Genomic DNA, 23,292 nt, shown 5'->3' with positions numbered 1-23,292 from the left:
TTTAGCTTTTATGGAAATATGGTATGGTTCTACGTAAAGTCGGCCTGCTGTGTGTGCAGTTTATTACTTGACGGATAAGCATGGTTTTCATTTGAAAGGAATGACGAAAATGGGTCACAGTGTACATACTTCGGGATTAATAGTAACAGAATTAGGATAGATAACTAATCTTCCGATCATGGAACACCGCTGTTTCCAAAGATTCATAATGAACTCAAGAAACTGTTACTGTTCACTTCCCAATATGTTACCGCTTCGTCTACTCCCGAAATATTAAATTTAAGGTAGTAAAATTAGTTTATCATTGAGAAGGCTTGATGCCTGTCCCTGAGGCAAGAATATAACTGTGAGGATATCAGTCACACCTCAGATAATCACTAAATAGCGGAGAATAGATAGGACCAAAGTTATGTAGGAAGGAGCTTTGTGATTAACAATTTTACAATTACATTATATGGATAGTTAAATTAAGAATATTGCAAAGGCCTGATCCTGTTACTCGTATGGAAGAACGAATGAATAAACACAGAAAATTTATTGGGAAACAGAAAAACGACCATTTCGATGACTGAGACGGAGGTGGAAATATAATATTAAAATGGATCTTAATATGTAGAGAATTCAGTCAGAATCGGATCGTTTTAACGAAGTCGAATAAATTATTTGAAAAGAATCAACATGGCAACGGCACAAAACCGGACTACGTTCTACAAAATTAAAATCAGGCTTTTTACAAGGTGGAGCCTCACCTGGAAGTTTTGATGTTGTAATTAGACAGAACTGTGCTTCATGAACTTCTGATAAAGAAGTGAATGCTTATCCTGCTAGACATTTCTAACGTGATTTTTATACGGTGTCCTGCCTCACGGCGGTAACTGATTTGAAAGTATTCCTGAATAAAATCTTACCTGATAGTCCTGAGTAGCGAGGGTGTTCATCTGCATGCCATCCATCACCTGCGGATTTCACTTTTATGAATTTCTTTGTTTATAGCAAAGTGTACGTCCCTCCGCCAGAAGACCCAGTTTTATACTTGAATCTCAGTAGCTACGTGCTAGCCAGCATGTTCTGCATCGTTACGACAGTGTGAACAGTCAGTCGTGTGCCGATTATTTGAAGTGTGGCTTCCTCGTTGTTGCAAGCTATGCGTATGACAGTTTTAACGAACTTTAATAATAATAATAATAATAATAATAACAATAATAAGTTGTGTGTGCCGAGCGATTTTCTGAACCAGTGTTTACATTTATGTTCGTATAATTTCGAATTCGGAGTATAACTGTACCGAAATAAGTACTTTCGTATTCAGCACTCCTTGTAAATACCCACCCAAGAGATAAAAGAATCGATATCAATGTTTATTATGGCTTCGAACTATGCACTATTTGCTTTAAATTGCACCAGCTCAAAGGGGAAGGGCTATGGATGTAATATTTTTTCTTTCATGCACACTTATAAATGGTACGAAATATATGCTGGAAGAAATTTAATCCCATTTAATGAGATCTGTAACGTGTCAGGCGCCCTTAGTAACTTAAAAATGACCAGTATATACTTGACGTAATTAAATTATTCCGCTACGAAAACGGAACGTAATCCACAGAGTGTGTGATGGTCCGAAATATTTACAGGCAGTTGAATTAGTATGTTACCACAATCATTATTGTCCTTCTCTACCTCGCATATTCACAGACTTCATACATTAAGAGAGGTTTAAAATTAGACCCATTATTATAAACATTCTAATTGACTTCTTACGTTTTGTGTATCTCCGCAAAGTAATGTTTTGCGTAGAATAAACAAACATGAAATACTGGGAAGAAATTGTGTCACCTGCCTTCATTTAAACGCCTTAGAATCGAGAGGTACATTATTAACAATACTTCGTAATGATCTACTGATATTTGCATGCAAGTTCCAGCTCTGTCAGGCATAACCTCAAAATTTCACATCATCACAAGGCTTCTAATTTTTAACATACTATATATTCCATACGATTGGTACATAATCAGTAGGTATGTTTGTGATCAATCATTGTGACATTTCACACATTTAGCCGCTGTTGATGTCATAAAAAATGCTGCACATAGCTGCAATGTTGTTATTACATTACACCAAAAAGGAATTATTAACACAAGCCACATATCAAATGTGACTCATCACACAAAATTTCACATCCTACATTAGGTAGTGACAGTGTTCTATGATACTGGAAGTAACCGATAGGGAACTGAAAAGTATTGAGATTGTGTATCCTCTGGTATCATGAAGTTGATACTGTTATCTTCAAAATCCATCAGCAATTTATTCCTCGCATTCCTTAGAGAGAAATTTAAGTTTAAAAGGGAAGAGTTCTCTCTTCTGGGATGTAATGCTGTGTAGTCCACCGAAAATCAACCAACATTTTGGAGTGTGTCATCCAATCTTAAGGGTCAAAGAATAAGCCAAACAAGAAGGTGATGTGAAAGCGGGTGATAAGCAGAGGCATTATATCCCAAAGGATAGAACTCTGTGAGAACTTGAAATCCTACATCAGTTACAAACAATTTACATTAGTTTCACCAGACTTCTATGTGAAAAAATGCCAGAGAATGTATGAATCTTGAAAATATGTTGAAAGGAGACAAAAAAAAATGCTTATGGTTTTGTAATACTATTCTGCACATGAGAAATTTGTTCAAAACACATACATTACTCTGTTTGAAGTTACTGTCTTGCAGGGTGTTAACATGTTAAAAAAACAGAGATATTTAAGAACTTAGGAATACAGTAATGTTTTGAAGGATTCTAGGAAAATAAGAATTATGGGCTTCACAAAATTATAGATCCCCAACTGAAGAGCCTGCAATAACATGAAAATGTGCCTCTTCAGCCATATTTAATTAAGGTAGGAAACTAATTGTTGAACAGAACAACTTACAGATAAAATGTTTACCTACCAAGTGATATCCTGAATAAATCCCTAACCTCAACAATCAAAATTCAGGAATCCAAGGACATTTCATAAGTTCTGCCATATTCTAGTCTAACTTACTGAGACACTCATGATAGACAGCAAATCAAGCCTTCAGAAAACTGATATTTCAATTTTCTTTGTTTTCTAGTGGTTTGCACTCCCCTCAAGGCAGCGCAGTGGAACGTGATCACAAGAAGTTCATACTGTACTCAGTTTATGCATGGGGTACAGCCAGCATCCTATCTGTGATCACAGCAACTGTGGAGTTTGTTCCAGGCCTTGCTGTTGGTTCACCACTGAAACCAAATTTTGGACGCAGGGCATGTTGGTTTGAAAGTTAGTTGATATGTTGGTTATTCATGGATCCAATTATATAGGTTTATATGGGATGTCAACTGAAGGAAATAAATTTGGAAAAGTACCTCATGGCAGTATATCAGGAAATTTAACTACTGATTTGGCTATAATACTGACAGGAAGCAGGGCTGAATTTAAGCATACTGGAGCCTTAAAATGTTAAGCCTGAGAAGCCTCATAATAAAAAACAAAAATATTATTGTGATAGGACGGACTATACAAATAGTAATATTAGAATTTCAAACTTGATGAAGATGCAATAAAGAAGTAATAATCTAACAAAGTGATTAATTAATAACAGTAGTTTTTACAGTCAGAAATAGCTGCTGACATATTAATAAACTTAAGTGTGCTAAAAATAACCATATTACACATCAGATGTCTTGACTTGCAGTATAAATTTCTACAGTGAAAAATGACTAGGCAAAAGTGTAAGGGGTTTATTAGCTATGAAGTGGGAGCATTACTTACAGGGAACCATGGTCATATGCTTATATCTGCTTCTCCAGTTCCAAAATTTCTAGGATAAAAAGTCAAGTTTTTCCTTCTTTCTGTGTTCTTTATATACAGAATTTTGTTATAAGGAAGGCTTAGTGTTGATACGAATACTATATTTTATATATATTGTGGTCGTCTGAGTTAGGACACTGTGCAGTCTGGTAGGTGGTTACCAATGTTTTAAAGAAACCATACTGCATCCACTCCACTTGTACCCTTGAGGCAGTGTGTTCAAACGTTGGTATCCACTCACCACACTACAGAATGTCATAACCCATGCCACAGTATGGCTTCATCACCATGAAAATTTCAGTTCGCAGCATATACCAAGTTGATTTGCACACTCGGTAATGTCATATTTAACCTTCCACTTACAAAGAACATACTTCTGGGAAAAAAGACTTAACAGCTACATATTCCTATAAAATTAATTGCTGTGATCTTGAAGATCACTAGGTATGCAAGAGTAATTCATCTAGACAGGATGTAAGTTTTTGTTTCTTCTCTAATAATGATGCTTGGCAGAGTATTGCCTCTGCTCACCTCATCACTCTTCAGTACCAATAACTTTCTTTCCGAATTTCAGTAGTCTCAAATGCCTTTAGAATAATTCTTCATGAATAATGTTAATATCTGTTGTTGTACAGAGCCAGCTGCAACTCTTGCCTACTTCTATGGACCTATGGCATTCCTGCTTTTGGCAAATCTGATGCTGTTTCTGTATACAGCTACCAGGATTATTTTAGTGAGGAGAGATACTGCAATCCTGAACAGTGCAGGAAATACTTCAGGTTCTGCTATCCGCAAAAACAGGCAGAGGTGAGGAAATAGTGCACCAAGAACGTTACCTTTATTGCATGTTTCGGACTCCATAACACACAGTACCAAACATGAATATCTCCAAGTATAATTAGAATGATCAAGGGAGGATGAGGTGGACAGAGCATGTGGCAGAAGGAAAGAGACCACTGGGAAGACCAAGGCATATTAAATATAATATTAAAATGGCTCTTAGAGAGACAGGATGGGATGGATTGATCTGGCTCAGGATAGGGACCAGTGGAGGGCTCTTATGAACTCCATAATGGACCTTTGTGTTGCATAAAATGCTGGGAAACTGAGTAGCTGCAGAACTGGCAGCTCCTCGAGAAGGGTTCAGCTCCAGGAGTATGAGTATGACCAAACATGAATAAACTCCATGATGCCCATCATCATGAAGGTTCTGCAGACGTAGCCACTCAGGTCAGCTGTTCAGTAGTGTCATAACTGTTATTGAGTTCTGAGAGGGACACTGGAAGTAGGGAGACTGCTGCACCCTTTCAATTCTAGTTTGAGTGAGAAGCCTGTCTTATGCTACTAAAAAATGCATGAGAAGTCGGTGATAATTTAGGAGTTTAAGAGAGATCAGACATACACTGTTAAATACGGCAAGGTACCTTCACATGCTTTTGTTCTTAAAACTTCACAAGGATACATTTATGGTTCAGATGCTGATTCAAGACAGTTTATTTACACGAGTAGTGCAATTTGCCTTCAGTCATTCTACATATATTGTATAGTTTGTCAGTAACTCTGAATGGGAGGATGATTAGTGAATTTAGGTACTAATCCTGACATGTGCCTGGAGAAATTGAGGAAAACCACAAAAATCCTCAGTTGGTGGAGTCTATGTCCCAGCTGACATCCTAACCAGGCACCCCCCCCCATATAAAAGGCAGAAGCATTACTGCTTAGGCAAACTTGCTTGGTAATTGTACACAGAAACAGAACTGGAGGGTGCATACAATTTCCACACATATGCTTTACTCCTTGGAATTCTAATTACCCATAGCTGTTCTTAATAACTGACAAGGACATTAAAAACTGCATCCCCAAAGTTTTTTGTTAACAGAAAACAGCAGCTGAATAGTAAGAATAACTGTGTGGATAATGCTACACTTTGACACCCCCATTCTGAAACATTTCCAGTATTCCTTTTATGTGTAGGATAACTATGTCATCATCCTTTAATGTATCAAGCCAGTATTAACTTATCTCAATTTCATGCCATCAGAAATATTTAAGGGCAAGACTTACAGAACTTGAGCAAATAAAGTACAAAACTGTTACTTACTTCAACAACATGAAGCAGGTCTGCAGCTGCTGAAGCAACAATACTATACTTTGCAAAGTTTTGTTGTTTAACACCTTTAACATCATACCTTTAGCATACTTATGTATTGCAATGTTGACAGGTTGGTCCTGTATGTGAAGCTCTTCTGCCTCATGGGTCTGACATGGATCACAGAAATCATTTCATGGGCTGTGGGAGGCGCAGATTATTATTGGTACATCACAGACATTGTCAACATGTTGCGAGCAGTCTTCATATTTGTTATCTTCTGTTGTAAGAGAAGTGTGCTAAACCTTCTGAGGGCTCGTTTGGCATCATTCCTACCTTGCGCAAAGAGATTAACTCATGGAAAAAGTGGCATGTCTCTCTCTGGCCCTACCAGCTCTCTCCAGCTGACAACCAGCATCAAAAAGAGCACTAGACGACCAAGTCAAGATACTTGACAGTTTGCAATTCAGAACTGTTTTGTTGCTAGAGGCAGCTGTGTATGACATGAATATCATGGCCCTTTATAAGCAATGTTATGTGTACGAAAAAGGTGAATGCTTCAGCACAATAAATCATGAGACAGTGCCAATCCGTTGATAGTCAGCTGTTCCAATTCTGAGATGACCTGACATAAATATATCAGGTGGCTGGGCATATGTATGCTGTTACAAAGAATGATACCATATGAACATTGCTTAACATGAAGTCTCTTCCTTGTTGACTGAAAGAAATAAGTATTGTTCAATACAAAAAGGAAATGTTTACATTTGGTGACAAATGAATTATGCTTCAAAGTGACATCAAGTAACACATTTTGATGGCTGTAGCTTTGATGTTATGAGACATCATCAAATGAAAGTCAAAATAATTTATTAAACACGATGCAGGAAACACTATGAAAGTTTTGTGATTTTAAGTATTTTTTCAAAATTAATTTTGTCCACGTATTTTCAGAATCTTAAGTAATGTCAGTGGGATAGTGAGTGTGAAACTTTTCTTAATTTGACTACAAGTTGTGTGACAATTTCACTGTAAAATATCAGCAGTACATGGAAACATTTAAGAAAAATAAAAGTTTAAAATCCTCTTCATGTATAACAATAAATAAATTCCCTTTCTTTTACTGTATTTTTCCTATGTACACAATATGGAGGCAGTATGTTCCTCCGAAATGCCAATCGAGTAAATGGACTATACAGCATATCTCAGAACACAGTGCTTCTCAGTATAATCTGTTCACAGTGTTCAAATGGAATTAATCTGCTCTAGTTATACTAATAAATATACTGTACGTAACTTACTTGAAAGATAACAAACCCCCAAACATCCTTCAATATGTATCTGGTGTAAACTAAAGCACCTTCACATATAAAAGTCAGACCCAAATAAATTTTTTTATACAATTAAAACTATTAATCCTGTGGTTATATATAAAAAGCATTTTATTAACAATAGGAGACTGATATATAGGCCAGACCTCTCAAATGTGGCACCTTTGGGACCAGACAACATACAGACCAAAGAATTTTCTGAACCACAGATGATTAATATATTAGGGTACTAAAATACCTTAATAGGTCATCGTTAACATACTGCGTTAGCATTATACAATTTTAAGGTACTGGTACAAGAACAAGGTACAATGTTTGAACTTACAAACTTACACACATTAAAAACACCACCCCTGCTTGGTGGTCTCTCTGAAGCCGTATTTAGGGGCAAACTAAACTTGACCTGGACCATACATGGTGCCAGACCATAAAATGCTGTATTTGAGAGCTCCAACTTATTACCATTTCAAATGTTTATTGAGGATCAAATCCATATAACAGGGAATTCCTCAAACTCATTAGCATATCTTTATCATCTCATATATCCAGGTGCCACCTCCAAAATTAGAAGTCTGGATGGGAGGGGATGGGTGGTGGAAAAATACAAGTATTATTTATGTCAGCAGTTATAAAAAATAATATTCTCATCAGAGTTTGTATGAAATACTGCACTACATTTACTCCTACCTCAGAAGTGGAACCCTCAGTGGACACAGACCAGTAAGAACACATAACCATAATTAAAGGCACACAATAAAAAAACAATTTCATATTTATGCCAGAGGCAGTGTTATTTCTGAATATCTGCTCCAGAACTTTTTACTTTGTATTATTGGAAAATGGAAGTCATAAAAGCTTCACATTTACAACATACATTCTGCATCTAATATTTAATACCTAGATGAAGATTTTAAAGGGTTCTTAAGAATGGTGTATAATACCCAGTAGATGAAGGATGAAATGGTTGAGACAAATAACATGCCTACAATATTTTTGGCAGAGAACCTCAAAAGAATGGAAGATTTTTATTACTGGTTACCATTTGAAGTGTCAGATTGTTGAAGGGTTAAAATAGAAGATTATGCACAATTATCACTGAAGCTAGCAGTGCAAGGACCAGCAGTTAGGTCTGCTCCTATGTACTAGTACCACTACTACATTATAACTGTAATATGGGTCTTAAAGAAGCAGGTTGGGAAGATTTGAAGTAGACTGAAGCATCTCAGTATAGGAAGCCAATAATGGGCTTCTGTGAACACGGTGAAGAGCCTTCTGGTTCAACAGGGAGTTTGAGTAGCTATTAACTATTTAAGACTCCAACACAATGTAATCAATCAGAAAAAGGCATGGAAAAGAAACTTCTGTTCCTCAGTTCCCTGCTATGTCTCAGTAGTAAAGTGATGTATCTTACTGACAGCTGAGGTATCTATAGCAAATAAAATAACACATTAACTGGTGACATTCCTTTTTTATTATAGGTTTAATTCCAAATGGGGTATATACCATTTTTTTCATCCATCATTACCGCAACAATATTCAATGGCATTAACAATTTTTATGTGGGCAAAACCATCATCAAAGGCAAATAAAATGCAGTCTTGCAAAATTCCAAGTAGAATTGTCACTTGAGCACTGAATTCTCAATACAGTGTTATGAAAACTGTGAAATACAACACGCACACATGCACACACACACACACAAAATCTCTCCCCCCTTCTCCCTCCCCTCTTGATACCCAATCATACTGAGGGGAAAATAACCGTGTCCTCTGGCTGAAGTATTAACAGGATTGCTACAACTAAAATGACTTACAAAGACAATGGCAAAAAAAGCCTGTTACATGGTTTCAACCACTTAAGTGTCTTACTCTCAACAAATTAACTTTATAAAGAACATAGCTTCTTTTTACATGTCTCTGTAATTCAAGAAAACTGATAATTCAGCACACAAGTGTCAAAACTTTGTACTCTTATTCAAGACTACATTATTATACAATTATATAACAAATATAACTTTTTAATGCATGGGTAAACCAATTATGCAACACAAATGCAGTGTGTCTCAATTTGTTAGTGATAATTTGTTTCCAGACTAGTTACCAAATTACAATCTGAAAATGACCAAAACTATATATTTTTATAGCCATCATCATAATTACTGTTTTCTGTTATCAGTGAAAAAGAAATACTATTTCACAGTTCTTTTCATTGAAACATATCTTTATGCATCTTTTCATTAAGTTTCCTCCTTTAGAAACTTACTGTTTCGATATGACTTAGCAAACACACTGAAGACAAACAAATATATTATAAAGGACAACTCAAGAGAGAGAGTAACACTTAACAATTGATCAGGTGGATAGGGGCACAAAACTTCCAAACCACAATCTCACACAATTTGGGATCTACTCCATTTTGATGTCGGTTGCTTACTTCATGTTAATTCCTCATGACTGCATTCTAAACTTGAAGATGCATAAAGTGTAAGAGCAGCCAGTGTTGCCACATGGCCCCACAAAATGTTAAGAAATAAAAATCCTAGTACATATTACTTTTAGACAAAGCCATGCAAATATCCATGATGACAAAGCCTCAGATGCTTCTCAGCACTGGAACTACTCAAACCTTCAATAAACATTTATTGTGGTAGACTGCAAAGTGAAAAAAGTTGTATTATGCTGCAACTGTTTGAAGATACGAGTTGACAGTAATGCTTCCAGCTGCTGGACTAACAACACAAATAGATGCTATACCACAATATGGCAAGCAGATACAATATACCACAGCAAATGTTAACAGCTGCAATTCAGCTCTTTCTTTCTTTCTTTCTTTCTTTCTTTTTTTTTTGGGGGGGGAAGGTTGGGAAGGACTTTTTTTTTCATTTTTTAACCTGATTTTTTATTAGTTTGAAAGCAATACTTCCATTATTGACTGACTGAAAAAGTCCATGTCACATTCTATTTCCTGCAACAAAAATAAACAATGCAAGTAAGCAACTTTTTTTTCTGAAATAAAAGTTGTCACCTTAAAATTAGGCTTCAGTTCTTGCTTTATCATCATTTTGTGTGTATGTAGATGCACAAATGGTGGTGATGTGATTCAAATGAATATGGAAGGGGGGTTCCCTTGTTCATACCTCGGGTGTTCCATGGTGCCCTCCCCAACAATACATATTACCCTGCCACAGAAGAAACTAATTTCTTCCAATTAAATTGTTTTCAAAAACAAACCATTCACATATCTTCCTAATACCAGTCAACAATCAGTACAGTTATTATTCTGTAGTGACTACTTCCCCCCCTCGAGATCAAGAATTGTCAGCACTTCTATCAGAAACAAGGAACAGTACCATAAATTTCAACAACCGACACACTCACTGCCAATGTAATATCACATTACAGACCAAAACACCATGTGCAGTTAATGAGCCAACAACTTCTGCTATAGTTCACGCTTAATTCCACATTATTGTCGAGCATAAAATCTCGAGAAGCGATGCCTGCTTGTGCCACTATTACTTCACAAAATATGTGTTTTCAAAGCAAGACTGGATTAGCACGAGCCAATCTCATCACACTGTTCGCAAGATCTGTGATGCCTTTGGCTAAATTTAAAGCAATGATGGTTCACTTTCCATATTCAGGTGGCCACCACTTTTTATTTCACGTTTTTACGTTCGCGCAAATGTTTCATACACATTTTTTATCTCTTGGAAAAGATAAAACGTTCACTATTTTTACGTACTTCCTCACCATGTAATATGAACAACTCTTTTTATAAATTTTCAAAGCTTACTACTCACAAAATATAAATGCAAATCACATTTGAAGCACTGCTCCCCCCTCTGAAGAAATTAAATATCTGCAAAATGCAAAAAGGAAGAAGAGCAAGACAGTATCCTTCAAAGCCATTTTCACTGACCACTGTAGTACTGAACTTTGCCACCTGCTTGCGAGAGAGAGGCACTCATCTCCTTCATCACATCTTCCCAGGCTGAAAGAAAACATACGCATATCAAGAAAAACTGATTAAATCTAAATCATATATTTTCTCAATATAACACAATGAGCTAGAATATGAACTTGAACAAATTTTCGAACTCATATTTGTTTGAAAGTGGTTTATAAACTTCAAATTCACATCCAGTAAGCTTGAGAAAGTGTGCTCTCAACATGCACTCCATCAAATAAGGTGTGTGTGTGTGTGTGTGTGTAAATATTACTGCCATATGAAAGATGCAGAAAGTCTAATTTACCAGCAAATTCACTTCACACATATACACCTAATACAAACAAACTCCACGGCTTGTAGTCCGCAAGTGAACTATACTGACCAAGTGACCGCCGCTTGTTGGCGAAGTTAGTGCCAACTTTTGCGGATAGAAGGTGTCACATTGTCAGTGCAACGGATCCCCATGGCCGTTAATCCCGGTTTTCTATATCAGATCTGCTATTTCAATGAAATAGCTCCTCAATTATCCTCACAAGGCTGAGTGGACCCTCTTCCAGACAGACTACTTCTCAGAAAATCTGGTAGTGCTGGGAATCGAACCCGGGCACTCTGGATCTGTAGCCAGGAACTAGACCACAGAGGCGGCCGCAAATACATAAAAATGCAGTTCAACATTTTATTTTAACTTCGTAAATACTGTGAAAAAATGTTTAAGTTACTCGTGTTACCACCCTTGGAGATCTGAGAAGGATGTCTCATCATTTGTTGTATACGCTTTGGTACTAATCCCTTCTCCTGCATTCTTATGCATTCATACATACTGCTGCATCTTCCATGAATAACATGCACAAAGGGCCAAACATAAATCATTTCCTTTACATAGATCCACATAAAAATATTATCAATACTCACATAAAGATGCAACAGAATCAAACAAAAGACTGCTCCAAAACAGCCGGAGAAGCATATGAAATGATGAAAAATGTCTATGGTAGTGACTGTTTGAGTGGCTCGAACATTTTTCAATGGTATGCTGTATTTTGTGATGGCAGGGAGGACAATGAAGATGCTCCACATGCATCAAAGAGCCAAGAACAAAAATTGCACTGAAGAAAATGTGAAAATAGTGACCGAAATCCTTGCATCAGACAGATGTGTTTCTGCAAGACCCACCAAGGAGCTTTTGGGAATACCAAAAAGTACTGTGCATCAAATTTTGACTGAGGGTTTGGGCAAACAGAAGTTCTGTGCGTGGTTTGTGCCGCATGAGCTGTCAGGCGATGAAAAACATGCCAGAGTAGAACACTGCAAAGACATGTTACAGTCGGCCCAAAGCAATACAAAATTTACAAAATCGATTGTTACTGGTGACGAGACATGATGTTTTCAATATGAGCCTCTCACAAAGTGGCAGAGTGCAGCATGGTTGAGCCCAAAGAAGCCGAAACCAAAAAAAGTGCACATGCAAAAGAGTCTGGTAAAGACACTGCTAACCATTTTCTTCGATTCCAAAGGAATCATTCAAAATGAATTTCTGCCAGATGGTCAAAGAGTGAATTCTGATTATTATCTCAGAGTCCTCAATTGTTTGTGGGCGAGAATTCTTCGAATTTGACCTGAATATCGAGAGCAAGGTTCCTGGTCGCTCCTCTACGACAATGCCCCACCCCACAAATCGAAGATCGTGCGCGATTTTTTGGCCAGCAAAGGGATCACACTCCTTGATCATCCTCCTTATTCGTCAGATTTGGCTCCAGCAGATTTCTGGTTGTTCCCAAAAGATAAGTTGGTGATGAAAAGAGACCGTCACGACACCATCCAGGGCATCCAAAGGGACTGTATCACAGTTTTAAATGCGATTACACAAAAGGAGTACAGTGACTGTTTTCGAAAATTTAATCTATTCCAGCTATGTATCGATTCAGAAGGAGACTATTTTGAATAAAAAGAGTGAAATTTTGAAAATAATTCACGTCTTGTATTTTTAATGAACACAGTCCTAACAGAACCTGGACACACTGTGTATATGCACCTGCAATCAATCTGTCAAACATGCTTTATTTTAAGAAATGCTAAATACTTTCCATGTTCAGTTTAAAATATTACAATTCCATAAATTATCCGTAAACTGCATGTATCCTAATTCTAGGCAAAAATGCTTGCACAAAATTCAATGCCAGTATATACCATTTTAATAAGAGGATCAAGGGTTCAAAATATCTGCCACAGTTACCCTTCCCAGTAGGCTTCCCAGTCCATTATAGCTATTATGGCACGATCTTTTCATATTTTGAGTTCTACCGGTCTTCTTCACCTTGGATCTGGAACTATATCATGAGCTCTCATTCTTCACCGTTCAAATCAAAGCAGAATAACTGCTGGATCATGATGATGCACACAGGACTTTCAAAGTAGAAACTATAACACTGGACTTACTGAGCAAGATAGCTCACGCGGTACTTCTTCCAACCTGTATCTAGGATGTACCTATTTCAAATTTTGGTCATGACACTGACCACCCTCCTCAACTCCTCAAGGCAAATGCCAGGACAGTACCTCAAATTAGAAAACAACTGCTTCCTTACACATCCATTCCAATCAGTTATTCAATAATCATACTACCATTCAACACAATATCATAATAATCTACATAAAAGCCATTGTATGCCTAAGTGTCTTTTAAAAATTCACCATCTTACCCTTCATAATTATATGAAAAGTTAAAGCACTTCAAAACATGTAGCTCTTGAAATGTTGTACTTGGTACATTTTTAAAATGAGCTATGTGCCACCAAACACTCTAGACTATGACCTCACAACCAACTTCACAGAAACTAAAACAATTCAACTTGTTAAACTGAATTTCACTTACCTTGTCCAACAAATGCAACAATTAGATCATGGTTGTCAGCCTGTTGCGTAGGTGGCTCACGATACCGGGCAGAGAAATCTTCGCTAGCACTGATGCTGATGGTGGGCACCATAGTCGTAGTCTCCTCTGGCAATGGCACATCTGATGTTATGCTTCCAGTTACTGGGCTTATGCTAACTACCGCTTCCTCCACAGCACCGGGTGGTTCAGCACTGGCAGATCGTGAGTTCTCATCAGCATCTGAGAGCAGCAGCTGTTCGTTTACTTCAAACCCAAAAGTCAATTCACTAACTGTTCCTACATTTTCCCTGAAAGCAGCTTCCTGCTCTTGTTCATCCATTATGATGACTGGTGGACGAACTGAAGATGATGCCTCAACAATGCTGCTAGCAGAAGAAACTTTTCTACTACTACCTTTTGACCTAAACATTGCCTCCTTTGATCGGTTCAAGTTTGATGACATCACAGTAGGAGCACTAGCAACCGACACTTCTGGGGCAACTGGTTCCCCAGCAGAGCACAAGCTGCTTCTTGGAGCTATCACAGATGCTTCTAAAGGTTGCTGCTTCACTCTTATTTCACTACAAATATCTACATGTCTGGGTCCCTTACCACAGTTCTCAGGTTCTGAAGCACTGACATTAAAAGGGGCTACAGTAGTGGAGGGGGTTTCTTCTGCAGGTAACCTGCTGGAAGTACTACAGGGATTACTACACCTGCCTGGCTTACGGTCCACTTTGTCTGCAACCAAACTCTCTTCCAATGAAGGGTAGTAGCTGTCCATTATTACATTTGGAGAGGGGGGCAGGTGCTCAGTAGGTTTATTAACTGCAGCTTGTAGCCTATGACTTGGGTTATATTCTTCCACAGGAATCAGTTTATAGTCTAAAGTCGTGCTCGTCATAGCATCTTTCTTAGTACGGGGATCAGGCAAAGGGGGATTGTTTCTATGTCTAGAAGATACAGCAGGATTACATGAAGACTCAGGATTCTGATTCAAAGCCACTGTTGACGATGATGATGCTGCATCACTTGAGGTAACTGAAGTGAGAGAATTAGATTGGGGCACAGAATTACTGCTACTAGTACAGGTCACATTATTACTAGGGTTGGCTGAAGTGGATACAGTTGCCTTGGATCCACTGACAGGAGGAACTCCAATATTGAGTTTTGGCCCAGTAATGAACTGCGGATTGTTCAAGGCAAGAGGTGTAGCTACTGCAGGGACTGAGGTTGTACTAGTATTGATGCAAGCACTAGAGACTGTAATATTAGCGGAAGAAATGACCGTAGAGGAAATGGTTGTGGTTGTAGTGGTAGTGGTAGTGGTAGAGGTACAGGTACTGGTGGCTGGTGGAGAAACTGCCTGACTTTTGGTTGTAGTCATCGTGGGCCATTTTCCTGCACCGATGTTGCAGCTTCCCTGCGTGCTGGAAGGGGAATTCACATTTGAAGATGCCATCCGGGTGATGTCAGCATATGAAGCTTGTGGTGTTGATCCACTAGATGTGGAGGTCTGATCCAGGGCCAATTTAGGAGTTGTAGAAGACACAGGGAGGGAGTGCACGCTATCGAGATCACTGCTGTCTGACTTGTCCGATGGAGGCATGCTGGATGTTGACTTGCGGCGAAGATGCTCAGGTGATCGAGAACGATTATACTGATATAGCATAACACTGCCCCCTTCACGCTCTACTGTACGGTCATGTGGGGGAAAGCCACTTCCAGGTACAAAGCCCTTGCGTTGAGAATCCCCTCTGTTTTGGTAGTATGAGTGTCCATACTGTGACACAGCTGGACGTCTATTCTCATCACCAAAAAGACCGCCATGTCCACCAGCACTGCTACCAGCACGACTACCACTGCTACTACGTTTCTTCTTGCGTCTCTGCTTTTTCGTCACCACGTGAAACTCTGTTTCTTCAGATGCAGCAGCCGACACAACAACAGCTGGGACTCCATCTTCAGGCTTCCTCTTTTCATCCACAATTCCTCGTCGCTTTCGACCACTAGCAGCCACTGGGCCACTCTCATCAGCTGATGCAGTGGCTGACCCATCATTGCTGAAGTACTGTGGTATGTCTTCTGTACCCCATAACGTATGATCAGGTGTTTCGCCTTTCTCACCGTACAATTCATCGTCGTCTAATGTTGCTTGCTTCTTTGGTCGCCGCAGAGTCACTTGTGCTGAGAAAGTCAAAGAGTCAGATGCTGAGCTGGTGCCAACCTGTTCTGCTGTCAAGTCCTCCAACTTCGTTTTGGAGATCTCCTCTAAACTGTTGGATTTTTTCATCTGTCCTGAACTACCAACATCACCACCAACTTTATCACTCCCTCTATGATCCTTGGAACTCTGTTTACCCCCAATTCTGTTCTTACCAGATGCTTTCTCCTCATCCTGACCATCTTCAATAGCTCGCTCTCGCCGAGCCTTAGTCCCAGTAACAACTTCTTCTCTTCGCACATTATTCCGCTGCTGTTTGTTGCCAAAGCCTACTGTCCCATTGCTATGGGCAGAGTTGTTCTTTGTTTTCCCCTTGCTCTCTTTGTTTGACTCAATAAACTCAATTAAACTTTCGATGTCCTTGTCACCACGATACCCTTCAATGTTCTGAGACATTATTACATTGCGGTCATTGTTTGTCTGCAACACACAACACACATTATGTTCACAAGGCCTATGGTTTATTACTGATAGTTAACTGCCCTTCAGAACAAAGTTTCCTTGCAAGTTAATTCAACTCATAAAAAAATCAGTTTATTACACTAACCTTTCTGATCAGCAAATCCTAAAAGTCAACTCACAAATGTACCTAATTTCCACAATCTATCAACTGTCGTTTCCCAACTCTACCCATCTTATACACTAGTTAACAAAAACATAACTGAACTAGCTGCTGTATTTCATTTACAGTAATATACGTGGGGCAATCCAAAAGTTTCCAAAATTTGAATTTTGCGCGCGAATGGTCATGAGTACATCGAAATACCGCTAGGTGTCTCCTCACACATCCTTCTTGAATCAGTGTGTCAAGCAGCGTCGAGTTGAGTGGTTGGATTTATTGTTGGTGAACGTATTTCCATTGTTGTGTTTCCATGAGTTTGCGGTTTTGCAATGGCTGACCTCAGACAGCAGCATGTCTGTATAAAGTTTTGTTTCAAACTTGGGAAAACCACTGCAGAAACTTACCAAATGTTGAAGCAAGCTTTTGGTGAAACAGTTTAGGCCAGACACAAACTTACAACTGGTATAAGCGTTTTAAAAATGGCCGAACATTGACTGATGATGACGATCATTTGGGACGGCCGTCAACGGGTAAAACACCAGAAAATGTCGCAAAAGTTAGGGATCTGATTCTGCAAGATCGTAGACTGACCATCCAAGACCTCTGTAACACCTTGGGACTAAGTTATGGTACATGTCAACGAATTTTGTCAGAGGAACTGAACATGAGGAGGATTGTGGCGAAGTTTGTGCCACGACTGCTGCAAAATGAACAGAAGCAGCATCGCTTGGAAGTCTGCAGGAAACTTCAACAACAGTTTCAAGAGGATCCAAACTTTCTTTCGAAGGTTGTCACTGGCGACGAAAGTTGGGTTTATGGCTATGACCCTGAAAGCAAGCAGCAATCGTCACAATGGAAGAGCCCTTCTTCACCTCCGCCAAAAAAAGCTCGACAAGTCAAGAGCAACATTAATTCCATGTTGATCTTTTTTTGATATTGAAGGGATTGTTCATAAGGAGTTCTTTCCTCCTGGTCAGACAGTCAATAAAGAGTTCTATCGCGATGTTCTAAGGCGTTTGAGGGAGGACATGAGGAGAAAACGTCCAGAGAAGTGGCGCACGAACGACTGGATACTCCACCATGACAATGCACAACCACATACGGCTTACACTGTGCAGGAATTTTTGGCTAAAAACAAGATGGCAGTTGTTCCCCACCCACCGTACTCGCCAGCCTTAGCTCCATGCGACTTATTTCTCTTCCCCAAGATGAAAATCAAGTTGAAGGGGCGAAGATTTGATTCAGTTGAGGAAATTCAAGCAGAAACGCAGACAGTACTAAACACCCTAACAAAGAAAGACTTCCAGGATGCATCTGAAAAGTGGCAGAAATGCTGAGATCGCTGTATGCGCTCCCAAGGGGACTACTTTGAAGGTGATGGTGCAGAATAAGATCTAGGTAAGATGTAATAGTTTTTATTAATATATTTCGGGAACTTTTGGATTGCACCACGTATAATAATGCATAAAATGTGTGTGTATATAAAACATATACCCTAGTCTTCAGCAAACATATTTATTTATTTTGTATCGGACACATTTATTCCTCCAATCAGAACCCAATTTTGTTTAACATACTCAACAAAGCATAAAAAACATTATGGGGAAAGACATAATCATGAACCACTGTCTCTCATAAAGTATGAACTGATGTCAATACTGTTATTCAAAATTAAAATTAACTAAAGTTACGAGGCCAGAAGATTAAGAAAAAATTCTGAATTGGAACAAATCGAAGATCAAGAAACACCATTAAAATATACCAAGAGAGCTGCCTTCCCCATTCTTCTGTAAGTAAGATTCAAGATTTCAGTTACAAGAATTATGCTGATGTAATGGCTGTTTCACTGGGGAGGCATACCTTCATCCTGCGCTGCTTGCTCTTGCGGTCATTACTGTTGGTAGATTCAAGGCGGTAATTCTGTTGGACAGCATTGCCATTCTCATCATAGGACTTGTTCTGTATCATAAAAGAAAACAAATTAGTTAACATTTGCAGAGCTTTCATTCTATGAAACAATGATGTCACAGTGTAAGAAAGATCAAATAATAACTGTGCCTCAACAGACTGCTTGCCATCTTTCATTCTTCAAGATCTCTGCAATAATTAGTAGACAGTAACAGAATACAAAAACTGTATCAACAAACTTTAACGGTACAATAAAAATAAAGTTATCATTGAAAGAATTTTAAAGAAATATGTTGTAAGGGCATCAAATAGATTTATCTAAGGGTAGAGGCCACTGATGGCTTCTTGTAGCAAGGATAATAAGCATTTGAGAATTATTTTAACACGTGAGCCTGCATGCTGTCAACACTCTTGCTTCCTATTCAGGTCCAATGGTTCGAGGAAACGTACCCCCAAAATGACAACACCCTTATAATTTTCAATTAATTATTCACTAATAATCTTACCATTCTGTACTGTCATGTGCTTTAGGGTGTGTCACTACAGACAGCGTTTGGATTGGAGTTATTCCACTTATACACTCAACTCACAACTACAAGTAATTAAAACACTATTGCTGATTTCCACACAACAAATCACTAGAACATACTATTGCTAGTGGGGTGGGACTGAGTCCCTTGTACTGCGGCCACTTCTGGCCTATTGTACCAGGCCATGATGATAGGTGAGGGTGATTGTGGAGCAACTGGTGGAATGAAGATTGGCAGGGGAAACCGAAGTACTCGGAGAAAACCTGCCCCAGCGAGTTTGTCCACCACAAATCCCACTTGACCAGACCCGGGATCGAACCCGGACCGCCGTGGTGGGAAGCCAGCGACTAACCACTTGAGCTATGGTGCGGCCCTACGACATACTAAGTCTTCTCAGACTTCACTAACCATATCCTGGCAACAACTTTATAGCAGTTATCACTTTAACTACAACACACATATAAAATCTTCAAATTACATGCTAAGTCTTCTCTTCACTGGCTGACTTTCAAGCTTATTACTGTTTGACAGTTATGGTCGTTTCTTTGGGGCGCCCTCTCTGACGAGAGGACGGGTCTGTCTTTTGTATATGTTGCTAGCCCTTGCCAGAGCAGTCTTTCTCAGGTCCAATTCCCTTGGTACTCGTGACCATATTTTACTGTCTTAGATTTGAGACTTCCTTTTTCCAAGGCCAAGTCCAAGTCACATTGCGACTGACACTTCGTCAGTCTGTCTGTCTGTCTTGGTGTCAACAGATTTTTTTTCTTATATCAAAGTTACTGTCCTGTTCATTTGGAGTGCCCTCTCTGACGAGAGGTCGCGTCTGTCATTTGTCACTCAGAGTCCGTATTAGTAAGTCCATTGTCAGTATTTACATATATTTACAAATTTAATCTTAATTCCTATTTCTATGTACAATATATACAAGGCCTCTGTCAATCCAGGGTCAGTACAGCAGATTATGTCCTATTTATAGTAGTATTCGCTACCACGGCAGTCCAGTCACTTGAACGGTCGTATGTCTGACCGCCGCCAAGTTTAAGCCTCTTATATTTTCTGTGTCTGGCTTCGCCTTGTCCAATCTTACGAACATTCTCATTTTCATGATTTTGTATGACTTCTGCTTGTTTCCTGCATAATTTTGATATATAGTCATATACATACGGGATTTTAAATGCTATGTGCAATCGCGGACCAGTGTGCGCCTTGGAAAATTGCCAATGATATGGAGAACCCTGTTTTGTAGACGCTGCTATTTCACTAGATGAGTGTCTGCCACGAATTCCCAGGCGGGACTAGCATAAGTCATTACGGATATAATGAGAGCTTTGTGGAGGGTCATTTTAATGTTAGCGCTNTCTTATCTTCATTAATTTTAATATTCCAGCTCTCACACCAGGTCTCCATTGAGCTATGACCGTGCTGGAGTTTTCTAATAATAAAAACCTCCTTGCGATCTGTCGCATACAGACAGGTGTGGTCTGCAAAGAGGGCCATGTGAACACCATGTGTTTGGGGGGCATCATTTATGTATTCCCTTTTCCTTGCGGTAATAGTACTTATGTAACCATCATTCGGCCCCAATAGAAAATACCGTTTCTCAGGAATTCCTCTATTGTTATAGAGGTTTGTTTACCGCGCTGTAGCATAGTTACGGCAGTTCTACTATTGTTGCGTGTGTGTTCATTTCCACGGAAACCTGTTTATTGAGCCGTTACCTAGGAATAAACTATTCCGGCTTTCAGGCATCATGTCATATTGCTCCTTCCTTAAAGCTATTCGACAAGATGGCCTACAGGCGTACCGCAATTTCTCCCCTTTCCAAGGGATGTGCATGGTTTCACCTTCCTTCCCATAGCTCGGTTTTATCCGCGGTATTTAATCTCCAACCGCTTCCACTGTCTCTTCCTTAAGGCCGCTCATCCCGACGGCTCCCTAATAAGGTGCGAGCTGCTTCAGGTATACCACCATCAATCTCAATCTCAATCTAAGGTTCCTCTGGATCCTGTATATCACATTATTTATCTGGCCGACTGCTCTGTATGGGCCCTCCAATGAGATTTGGAACTTGAGTGATTTCCCTTTCATGCCGGTTGGGTGACAGAGTCACACTTTGTTGCCTCATAGTAGCCAGTGCAGTTGGCCAGTCTGTGATAACGTGTTTTCTTTGGGTCAATGGCCACCTTCAGGCGTTGGCGGACATTACTGTGGATGTCGTGTAGATGGTCCACTACATTTACCGCATGATCAACTGTGGGTTGTTCCTTGCCTTGAGGCAACCCGAACAGCAGGTATCAGGGCAGTCGGAGCTCTCTCCCAAAGACTAGGGTAGTTGGGATTAAGCCCGTACTGTTGTGAGTGGATGTCCTGTAAGCTAGGAAGATGGGTAAACTTACGTCCCAATCCCTCTGGTGGGATGCGACGACCTTTTGTAGGTGCTCCTCGACCGTTTAGACACAGCGTTTCACCATGCCATCCGACTGCGGGTGCAGGGGCGGGAGTGATGCACGTCTTGCTTCCTCCCAGGCGTAGCAAGACCTCCTGTATCGGACGAGACTCTCAAGTTATGGCCCTGGTCACTATGTAGTTCCTGCGGTACTCCAAAGCCGCAGAAATTCGCAAACAACGCTCCAACCAATGTTGAGGCCTCCTGGCTGATGATGGTGTAGGCTTCTGACCATTTCACAAAATAATCCATAGCATTCAAAGCACACAGGTTTCCTTGGTCGTTCCGTGGGAAGGGCTCCACTTCATCAATGCCTATCATTCGAACGGGGCCCCAACGTTACGTTACGCTAATGCATTTGTCCCCGATTCCGGAAACCGCAGATGGCTGCACAGGTGTTGCACTGTCGGCACCATTTCTCAACATCGCTTATTGCCTGAAGCCAGCAGTACACCCTACCTTTGCCGGACCTTATCGACGGTCTTGCTGACACGCAAGTGACCTGATGCTCTCCATCGTGTAATTCGGTCGGCACGTCATTCACTTTGCTCTGGGGAAGAACTATGTGAGCTATCTCAGATCGTCTGTCGTCGGATTCCCAGTGGCTCTCCAGTATGCCGATCTTCACAGCGAGGAATTTCCAATGGGCACAGTAGCTTTTGTTATGTGGGCCTGTGGTCGGCCATGTCTTTCCATTCTAGTCACTGTCCAGTCTCTGCTTCCTCCAGAATTTACTCTATGTATTGGTCGTTCAGTTGTTCACTTCTCAAGATCCGCTGGATCCCAGCTGGCTGCAGCTGCAATAGCTCGTACCTCCTTGACGTCTGCCCATGCCTCGACTTTGTGACACCGGGTACATTCCTCTTGGCAGTGTCGTCGTTAAAGGACATCTGCAATGTTGTGTTTTTGGCCTTGCCGGTGCTTGGAAGTAAAGCCGTACTCCTGCAGGCGCTGAATCCTGAGTGCTGTTTGTCCTTCATCGTTCTTAAATTCATGAGCCAAGTCAATGCAGAGTGGGTGGTGCGCAGGTGGAACTCGTGTCTGTGGAGGTACTAATGGAAATGTTCCAGTGTCCTCACGATGACAAGTAGTTCCCTTCAGGCGAAGCAGTAATTTCTCTCTCTGCCTTGTTCAGCCTTACTGTAGTAGGCTATTACACGCTCCTGTCCATCCTGTGCCTGGGAGAGCATTTCTGCAATCCCGACCTTACTTGCGTCTGTGTCAATGACGAACCTCTCTCTTGGCTGCAAGTAGGCAAGAATAAGGGCAGTACAAAGGGCCTCCTTTAGTGCTTGGAAGGCAGCCTCTACTTCTGGAGTCCACCAGAAGGGTTGCTTCTGCTCTGTAAGTTTGGTAAGCGATTTCGCAATCTTGGCTTAACCGGAAATAAACCGTCTGTAATATGTGCTGTGCTTCATGCTCATTCTTCGGTGTAGGCCATTCCCGTATGACTTTCAGCTTCTACGGGTCGGTGGTTATACCCTCAGGTGACACAATATGCCCGAGGTATCACACTTTTTTTCTGAAAGAGGTGGCATTCTCCAGACTGAGCTTTA

General features: G+C 40.0%; 3 protein-coding genes across 9 annotated transcripts in view; 1 reads left to right on the top strand and 2 right to left on the bottom strand.

Moving 5' to 3' along the window:
- The window catches only part of LOC111869355 (CXXC-type zinc finger protein 1), a 54,360-nt gene extending 52,901 nt beyond the window's left edge, over nucleotides 1-1,459 (bottom strand). The window contains exon 1 of the mRNA XM_023860820.2: nucleotides 909-1,459. Coding sequence (XP_023716588.1) covers nucleotides 909-953 — 45 coding nt within the window. The 5' untranslated portion in view covers nucleotides 954-1,459. The remainder of the gene's footprint in view (nucleotides 1-908) is intronic.
- Nucleotides 1-7,208, top strand: part of LOC111869354 (G-protein coupled receptor Mth2) — a 35,895-nt gene extending 28,687 nt beyond the window's left edge. For both annotated transcript variants that reach the window (XM_023860819.2, XM_023860818.2), the window contains 3 exons: nucleotides 3,105-3,292; nucleotides 4,459-4,630; nucleotides 6,046-7,208. In XM_023860819.2, the coding sequence (XP_023716587.1) occupies nucleotides 3,105-3,292; nucleotides 4,459-4,630; nucleotides 6,046-6,367 (682 nt within the window). In that variant the 3' untranslated portion in view covers nucleotides 6,368-7,208. The remainder of the gene's footprint in view (nucleotides 1-3,104; nucleotides 3,293-4,458; nucleotides 4,631-6,045) is intronic.
- Nucleotides 7,209-8,691: 1,483 nt separating this feature from the next.
- Nucleotides 8,692-23,292, bottom strand: part of LOC111869353 (serine-rich adhesin for platelets) — an 82,356-nt gene continuing 67,755 nt past the window's right edge. For all 6 annotated transcript variants that reach the window (XM_023860811.1, XM_023860812.1, XM_023860814.1 and 3 more), the window contains 3 exons: nucleotides 18,713-18,811; nucleotides 14,067-16,710; nucleotides 8,692-11,236 (listed from right to left, as the gene is read on the bottom strand). In XM_023860811.1, coding sequence (XP_023716579.1) covers nucleotides 11,157-11,236; nucleotides 14,067-16,710; nucleotides 18,713-18,811 — 2,823 coding nt within the window. In that variant the 3' untranslated portion in view covers nucleotides 8,692-11,156. The remainder of the gene's footprint in view (nucleotides 11,237-14,066; nucleotides 16,711-18,712; nucleotides 18,812-23,292) is intronic.

Source organism: Cryptotermes secundus, unplaced genomic scaffold (assembly GCF_002891405.2).
Source record: "Cryptotermes secundus unplaced genomic scaffold, Csec_1.0 scaffold584, whole genome shotgun sequence".
NCBI classification, from domain to species: Eukaryota; Metazoa; Arthropoda; class Insecta; order Blattodea; family Kalotermitidae; genus Cryptotermes; species Cryptotermes secundus.
Note: the sequence above shows the minus strand (reverse complement) of the source record. Positions and strands in the feature narration are given on the sequence as shown.